This window comes from Sinocyclocheilus anshuiensis, unplaced genomic scaffold (assembly GCF_001515605.1).
Source record: "Sinocyclocheilus anshuiensis isolate Anshui unplaced genomic scaffold, SAMN03320099.WGS_v1.1 scaffold524, whole genome shotgun sequence".
In the NCBI taxonomy this organism is placed as follows: domain Eukaryota; kingdom Metazoa; phylum Chordata; class Actinopteri; order Cypriniformes; family Cyprinidae; genus Sinocyclocheilus; species Sinocyclocheilus anshuiensis.
Window position 1 is genome coordinate 2,294,767 of NW_015555703.1, and position 8,181 is coordinate 2,302,947.

General features: G+C 35.4%; 2 protein-coding genes across 3 annotated transcripts in view; both read right to left on the minus strand.

The window, feature by feature from the left end:
- LOC107671687 (coiled-coil domain-containing protein 13) overlaps window positions 1–1,232 on the minus strand; it is a 13,763-nt gene extending 12,531 nt beyond the window's left edge. For both annotated transcript variants that reach the window (XR_001632235.1, XM_016464597.1), the window contains exon 1: window positions 1,098–1,232. The gene's annotated coding sequence lies outside the window, so the exon portion shown is untranslated. The remainder of the gene's footprint in view (window positions 1–1,097) is intronic.
- A 3,070-nt stretch (window positions 1,233–4,302) lies between these two features.
- LOC107671688 (HIG1 domain family member 1A, mitochondrial-like) lies at window positions 4,303–6,630 on the minus strand. The gene is made up of 5 exons (XM_016464598.1): window positions 6,515–6,630; window positions 5,827–5,907; window positions 5,519–5,653; window positions 5,197–5,431; window positions 4,303–4,997 (listed from the first exon to the last, which is right to left on the minus strand). The coding sequence occupies exons 2-4, from the start codon at window positions 5,891–5,893 to the stop codon at window positions 5,343–5,345; spliced, it is 291 nt and encodes a 96-aa protein (XP_016320084.1). The 5' UTR covers window positions 5,894–5,907; window positions 6,515–6,630; the 3' UTR covers window positions 4,303–4,997; window positions 5,197–5,342.
- Window positions 6,631–8,181: the final 1,551 nt, after the last annotated feature.

An 8,181-nucleotide genomic window follows, 5' to 3' on the forward strand; every position in this document is an offset into this window, starting at 1 on the left:
CAAATTTGACTCGGATCATCTTCAGACCAAGCTGGCAAAAAGTTATGGATTTCGTGTCGATATACGAAACGGTTTTCGTTTAGAGCATCAACGAATTTGCTGGTTAAGATGCCAAAATGCATATGAGGCTGTATCTCTGCAAAGCTTTGACGTATTTGCACCAAACTTTGTATGTGCCATTGTCACCTCACATTGACTATGCCACATCAATTTGGTAACAGCGCCACGTATTGGTCAAGAGTAATAAACCATTGATTTATTATTAATTATGAAATTTCCAAACATGCTAATAACTTTTGATTGCATTAGCCTATTGCAATGAAGCTGATATCAAAATATTCCTTGGCTTATGCCTACAACATGGATACCAAATATGCCAGAGTATGCTGAACTTCCTGTCCGCCATTTTGATTTATGTTGAAAACCTACTTTTTTTAACTCCTCGCCACTCGTTGGTCCGATTTTCACCAAAATCGAGTCAGATGATCTTCAGACTGTGCTGACAGAAAGTTATGGATTTCGTGTCGATAGACGAAACCGTTTTGGTACAGCGCTGCTACAAATTTTAGGTATGGTGCCAAAATGACTCAGAGACTATATCTCTTCAAAGCTTTGACATAATGACAACAAACCTTGTATGTGCCATTGTCACCTCACACAGAACACACTAAAACGATTTGATTGCAGCGCCACCTGTTGGTCAAAGCTGATAAGCCATTTAATCATCTTACTAGTGGTTGTATTTATGATTTTTCAGCCATTTCAATTACAATCATCCTAAAATTGCTTTTATTACTCATTGTCGCATTTGGTCTGATGCTCCATGCCATGCTTAGCTCCTCAATTTGCCTCTGGAGTGCTTGGCCCCGTGATTGCCGCTTGCAGCTATATTTATTAATATTATTTTTACTACTACTACTACTACTCCTACTGCTTACTATCAGCTTCCATAAAGCATATATGTATAATATTAGAGCAATGTCGATTATTTTAGACAAATTAACGTTTAACCTTTATCATACAAACTATTCAAAATCTAACATTACTGTCCGGAGATGATTCTCAAGCGGTCAGTTTAAACCTGAACAAAAACTTACCGGACGAATTAAGAAAGATTCCGGTCAACTTAGTTGAGAATTAACATTACAATTGACATGGTTATGGTTATAAAGTATAAAAATAGAGCTAAGAGAGTATAGTCCGTGATTTAATTGATGTTAAAGTTTCCCGTCCATTTGTATACACGACCGTCTCCGTGGAAACGCGTTACACGCTCTCAGAAAAAAAGGTACAAAAGATGTCACTGGGGCGGTACGTTTTCAAAAGTTATTACTATGTATAATTTAGATACTAATATGTACACTTGAGGTACTAATATGTACCTTTAAGATACTAAAATGCACGCCTTATGGGTAAATAAGGTACAAAGGTGTACCTTTTGAAAGGGAACCGTCCCAGTGACAGCTTTTGTACCTTTTTGCTGAGAGTAGCAGGAAGTGCATGCAGAGACGCGTCATGTTGTATTAGTTGTAAAATAATAAGTCACTTGTTAGGAATAATTCATAACAGCAGGAATGTAACACAGACATTTGTACATTAGTGAGAGCTTAATACATGTCTATATTCAAATATAAGAAATTAGACAGAATTTACAAGTTTTGTTTCATAGAAAGTCGTCTGGCCTATATATTGTTCTTTAGCTTTTTGAATGGATATAAATCTTTTATCTTTTAAATATCTTACTTTTTTTTTTTTTTTCAAGAAAATGTACATTTGTGAATATGAAATTTCAAATACGAATAAGATTACATTGTTAGGACCCCATCACAACCTAAACTGGAACAGATTATTTACAAGAACTACAACTTCAGGGGTGGGAAAAGGCCAAAACAACAAAACTAACTAACTAAATTTTCATCCTTATCAGAGTGAGAGAGATATAACATATATTATCATCTCAGGATATAACAACAACGACTGATATTGTCAAACCAGATGTCCTTTCACCAATGAATTCAATAGCCACGGGAATCCGACTTTCATTGTGAATGAAGAGTGTAGAACTGCTGAGTTCGTTTTTAATTCTTTATCAAACAAAAGTAATGGCTTTGACTGCAAGAAACTGAGTCAGGACATCCCCGCATAGGCTAATTCCTCTAGAAATGTTAAGTCTAGGGGAAGTGTCGTTTAACATCTTAAAAGAACATCTTTATAGAGAGTGTTGAATGCTTTAGAAATCTAGGAATAATATAAAGCCATGATCATGAATCACTTCTGAATAGTAAAAAAATATCCAAAACTAATCTTATATGACCATTTTTAATGAATCTTGATTGTGATTCATCAGTTACAGTACTGTTTTCCGTCTATGAAACACAAAATCTGTAGTTTTCCTAATATTAACAGTGGGTTTCGACCTGTGTTGAAGGGGCCTGAGAAAACACATTGCTCACATTTGTGGTTGATTACTAGTTGATTAAACCGGTTATCAGAGATGTGTAATCCATCGCTGACATTATCCACCATAAACTGTCCACTGAAAGTACCTTTGATACTCACAATATCTTTTACTGAGATATGATTGAGTTACTCAGAAACCAGTCTAACCATCAGAAGATCCTCTGGATTCTCATTTCTCGCCATCATCCAGCTCGGCCTAACTGTGTCAAACTACAATTAACATACCATTACTGTCCAATTTGTGGAATGGATAGTGCTACACTTCAAATAATAAAAGTTCTTTACTGGCATCGATGCTTCCATTCCACAGAAGGTTCTTTGTAGTGGATTAAGATTTTTAAAAATGTTCTTCACACTAAGAATAAATGGTTCTTTTAAGAACTGTTCACTGAAAGGTTCTTTAGGGATCCAAAAATTGTTCTTCTATGGCATTGCAGTCTTGAAAATAAAGGCTCAAGAAGGGGATTTCACAGTGACGCCATACAAGAACAACATTTGGTTCCCAAAGAACCTTTCCGTGATCAGTTCTTAAAAGAACCAACATTGTAATAATCTGAAGAACCATTTTCCACAATTAAGAGCCTTTTGCCTAGAATGTCCTCAAAGTTTGCATAGTGTCATCATTATACATGTAACATCTATTTCACATTGTTTTATTTGTCCTGCGTGCTTAGGTCTTAATTTTGTAATTGCTAAATCAGTCTCAGATCCTGGGAAAGTGTTCGTTCATCTTTGTTCTGAATCTCAATGAGATGGTACCAAAGAAAGGCCTTCCAGTCCAAAATATCTTACACTACAGACTACAGCAGCAGCATCTACTGTATGTACAGATCTAAACCCTGCGGAGTGCTACAATGCACCGTCCTTTGGGTTAAATGTTAAACTGGCCCTGATTATGTGGTCATTACAAATCCCGAGCTGTATCACTCACTGGTGACTGGCCTTTCTGCCAAGTGTCACTTGTTGTCTTGTGAAATGATTAAATGTAATAAATACAGATGGCAGAAAATGGTTGGTGATTATCTTGCAGTTGCTGGGTGTGACGGGCTGTTTCAATAGTTCATATAAGCTTTGATGAAATCTGAATTATATAATTAGGTGATGTCTGTGAGAACATTGTGTATGCAGTTCAAACTTACAAAGTTCTCTCATTCATTCTTATACTACTGAATATAATAATGAAAATACCCGTCTTTCTGTTTCCACAAAGGTGTTAATATTTTATTGAATAAAAATTGAATTCATGCAATTCCGTTTAATCTTTCCCCTATAATTTGTCCAATACAATCACCTAAGAACATCTATCATACTCCTATAATATCAAAAATAGTCAAGAAATCAATTGCATGTATCAGATAAAAAATTAATAATAATAAATGTTTTTTTTTTCTTTTCCCTGCTCTTGTTTTCTAATGTAGCTTTACAATAAACCTGGTATTTTATGCTATAAAATCTTATAGCGAATGTTAGGGAGTGTCAAACACTGCGGACTGTTTCCAAACAACACAGAACTACTGCAGCAAACCTCAATATTCACCTTGAAGAACTCATTTTGTGTAAAAATGTTTTGTCAGTCTAATCAAAAAATGAGTAAACGTGGAGATCACGGTTAATTTATCCCAATGGAAACGGAAGGCCAAGTCAAAGAAGCATTTTGGATCCTGTATTATAGTAGAATGTCCTTTAAAACTGACACTATGATATGGCATCAATGCAGAAAGCTGACATACTGTATTCAGTATACACACTATATACACCACAGAATAAGTGAGAGTGGTATGACAGTATACTGAGTCTCCAGGAGCAGGACTGCGAAACACACATATCACAGTAACACACGAGTGGGAAATAACCAGAAGTGTTTATTGGAATTACAATAGTTAAAGTTAAACGCAGTGGTAGCTGAGATCGTCAAAATATATATCACTCTAAAAGTATAATTTTGTGATTTGGTTTTGAAATACGAAAAAGGTGCAAGCATAATTTCATGCAGCAACACAATCAATAGCTCCTCTCGTTCCTCATGACACTCACACACATGCACACTTGAAAACGATAGAAGCAAAAACAACAGAGTTGCTGAAGTCCTGAAGATCCTGTTTGTAACAACAGCGCTACATCTGCAAAGAACTAGACCCGTTAATAGTTTTGCAGTGTGGGGAAGACCCTATATTGTGTTCAGTGCATTGTAAAATTTCAGATGATGGTTCGTTAGGGTTGTTGTCCTGGAATTTATTTTGTCTGCTGACTTAAATGATACAAGAACGAATCTTGAATTACAAGGTACAAAGGTCTTAATGCCACACCTCTGTGCTGAAACTCGGGCACAACATCGACATAAGAGCTGCAGCATTTAGCATGAATTATACTAATCCAAATATTTTCAGTAATAAACAAAACAAAACCAAAAAAATGTAGATTGCTTTCATCAGCTATGATAAATAAATAGTAGGTGGCGGTTGCAAAATAGCTACAGTTCTGTCACATACTGTACAATGTTTCCCAAACACGCCAGGCAACATAATGAAAACGCAAACCTCTTTTGGTAACACTTTACTTGAAGGGGTGTGCATAAGACTGACATGGCACCTTCATAATCATGACACGACACATGTCATGAATATGAAGGAGGTTTTATGCATGTTTATGACAACTGTCATTAAGTGTCATTCGCTCAGTTATGTAATTTGTAATGCAAATATGACATTATTTGACCTAACCCTAACCTAACCCTACCTCTTTTTCAGAGGATTATTGAAGTTTAAAAAGGAAACGGTTTAAATCATTTTTTTTTTTTTTAAGTTCTTATGTTAGCACTGAATACAAAAGGACACCTTAAAAGTTGCTATTAAGGATATCGCGGGAATCTAACACATTTCTCTTCACTTTTTTTCCAATGCCTTCTGCTCTAACGCTTTCTGTGCTTCGGCGGGTTTGAGAATGTACTCTCTGTACATAGAATAGATCACTCCTGCAAACAAAAAGACAAAATATCACATTAAACAATTTCTCTGCAGTTATGGGGATGCATGTGTAAATCTTTAGGAAGGCCTCGTACCTAAAGTCATGGCTCCCACCACGAAGCCCTGCGCAGCCACACGCATGTGAATCAGGTGGACTGACATCTTCGTATCTCCTCTGTTCTTCAGTTTGAACAGTCTGTACGCCACAATGGCAAAGAACCCAGCCATCCCTTAAGAGACATCACAGTATATATACGAAACCGTTAGGGTGATGTTATTTATGTACAGTAGGGTACACACGTCTGAGGTCATCGTAAGTGATAATGTTTTGCATTTTTGTGCATTAATATAAAGCCATGTGACTTGAACAAACTGAACAAGGTATAATGCTTGGATGGTTTACCTGCAGGGACGAATGGATTCTCTTTGGCTTTTCTGATAAACTTGGATTCATTGTCTTCGTATTCCATGGCAGTCGTCTTGGCTAAAAGGCAATATTAAAAAAATTATTAGATGTCATAAACGCCACAGTGTCATTCTCTGAAACTTTTTACACTAATACATTCTCGATTACTATTATATTATGTGCTGTTACAGGTTTATAAGTTGCCTCGTCAAATAATCAATTAGACATTAATTTATCAAACTGGCCAATAAATTAGTAAAGAATAAAGTTATTGCAGACTCACACATATTAGGAGATTCTGAATTATGAACCATATTGTACTGTACAACGTAAGATATTTTTTATTTTATTTATTTATTTAAAAACAAAAAGTTAGAATCATGACTTTAGGAGCAAAAGAGATACTAATGGCATGCTATATGAAGGTCAAACAATGCACAGAGGCCACTTAATATCAAATGATATTACACGAAGAATTGATGTACATATGTAATAAAATATAAACAGCAACGACAGTCTTTTGCTAGACCTCATCTTATCAGCTTTCAATTAAAAGATGCGACATTTTCTCAAGAGTCAGCTGTTACATTAGTACGAAGAAAGCAGGCAAAATCACTGTCGTTCTCTGTTATCAAAATATAATATTGGCAAAACATTCAGATATTAAATAAAATTCATAACAGACCTATTTATGAAGTTTTCTGCAACACGCTGAAGTGAACTGCTCGAGTTCTGCCGGTCGACAGCTGGTGTGCGTGACTGTCTGCGTGCACGGGAAGAGTGATGTAACACGTCCTACGTCAAAGTGACGTGGCTATACCGGCAATCCGTTTTTACAAAATAAAATGCTTTTTTTTAAATTACTGTCTGAAAAAAATTAAAAAATAAAAATAAAAAATGACTGTCTGGCGTAGCAAGAACAACTCGTTTTTGGAATATATATATATTTTTAATTATAACATTTTGTCCCAAAAGAAATTCTAACAATTGAAAAAACAACAACACGGCAATCCGTTTTTACAAAATAAAATGTTTTTTTTTTTTTTTTTTTTTTAAATGACTGTCTGGCGTAGCAAGAACAAATCGTTTTTGGAATATAATTTTTTTTTTTATTATAAAATTTTGTCCCAAAAGAAATTCTTACAATTGAAAAACAACAACGTGTAATTATTTATATGTATATATGAAATCATACGTTTTCATCAGAAGTTTTCTTTTGAAGAAATAGGCGTTTCAAGCGACTTCCTTTTCAGTGAAGGGGGCGTGACCAGAGCCATAGAAACAGCCTCTATGGCTGTGGGCGTGACCCTTACGTGCCATCACGCATGTGTTTTCAGTTCAGGTCAGGACACCCCGTACTTTACAATTTATCTTCACAGACAGGAATTGCCCTATTTATATGCGCCTCAGTGTTGTTTTACGTTTATATTAGGTTGTGCAGTATTATTTGGATCATATTTACGGCATTCAAAGTATTGCCACTTTAATAGTCTATGAGGTATTTCCCTGATGAACAAATTACAAATAAATGTATATTTTCTGCACTGTTGCTAGAGTTATTATACTGAAGTTCTGCTACATCAACAGATAATCAGTGATTGTATTGCTGCATCATTACTGTGTTTAATTGAGACATTAATGAGAAATGAATCATGAACTCCAGGAACACAGTCTTGCACTAAAAGTCACCATACAGTGTGATGTTATTGTCTGAACTCTGGAAACATTTACTTTCGCATGATTCAGAATATATGAAGTTTACTTAGGAACTTGGCACAATGTCACTGTTGAAACTGTTGAATGTTTCTTAAATTCTAGTATAACTGAGGTTGAATATACATCATAAGGTCGGTGTCTTTATGCATGTGTGTTGTCTGAACTCAAATATGAGCAGATATTCGGTGTTATTAACAACATGAACATACTGTATGTTCAGCATCTAAACTGTAATACTGAAATAAGTCGCTAGATGGCTTTTAGATAAAAGCTGAGTCACTGTGAGTCTGTAATAAAATCAGCAATGTGCTATAATAGCCTTCATAAAGTGTAAAGTGACAATGAATGTATTATATATTACTGTAAATTACATACAGGTCAAGGCCTTTCATGTTACTTAAAGGGGTCACATGATGCGATTAAAATTTTTCCTTTCTCTTTGGAGTGTTACAAGCTCTTGGTGCATAAAGAAGATCTGTAAAGTTGCAAAGACTAAAGTCTCAAATCCAAAGAGATATTCTTTATAAAAGTTAAGGGTTAGCCACGCCTACCTAAAACGGCTGGTTCTAACACGCCCCCACATATCTACCTCACTATGTGGAAATATTAGCATAATGCCGCCCAAATGTGCACGCA

Excerpts from the sequence above, each read along its gene's own strand:
- LOC107671688 (XM_016464598.1), bottom strand. The coding sequence starts at position 5,893 with ATGGAATACGAAGACAATGAATCCAAGTTTATCAGAAAAGCCAAAGAG. Across the intron at positions 5,654-5,826 it reads GAATCCATTCGTCCCTGCAG|GGATGGCTGGGTTCTTTGCC; the intron begins GTAAACCATCCA and ends ATGTCTCTTAAG. Across the intron at positions 5,432-5,518 it reads GGTGGGAGCCATGACTTTAG|GAGTGATCTATTCTATGTAC; the intron begins GTACGAGGCCTT and ends TTTTGTTTGCAG.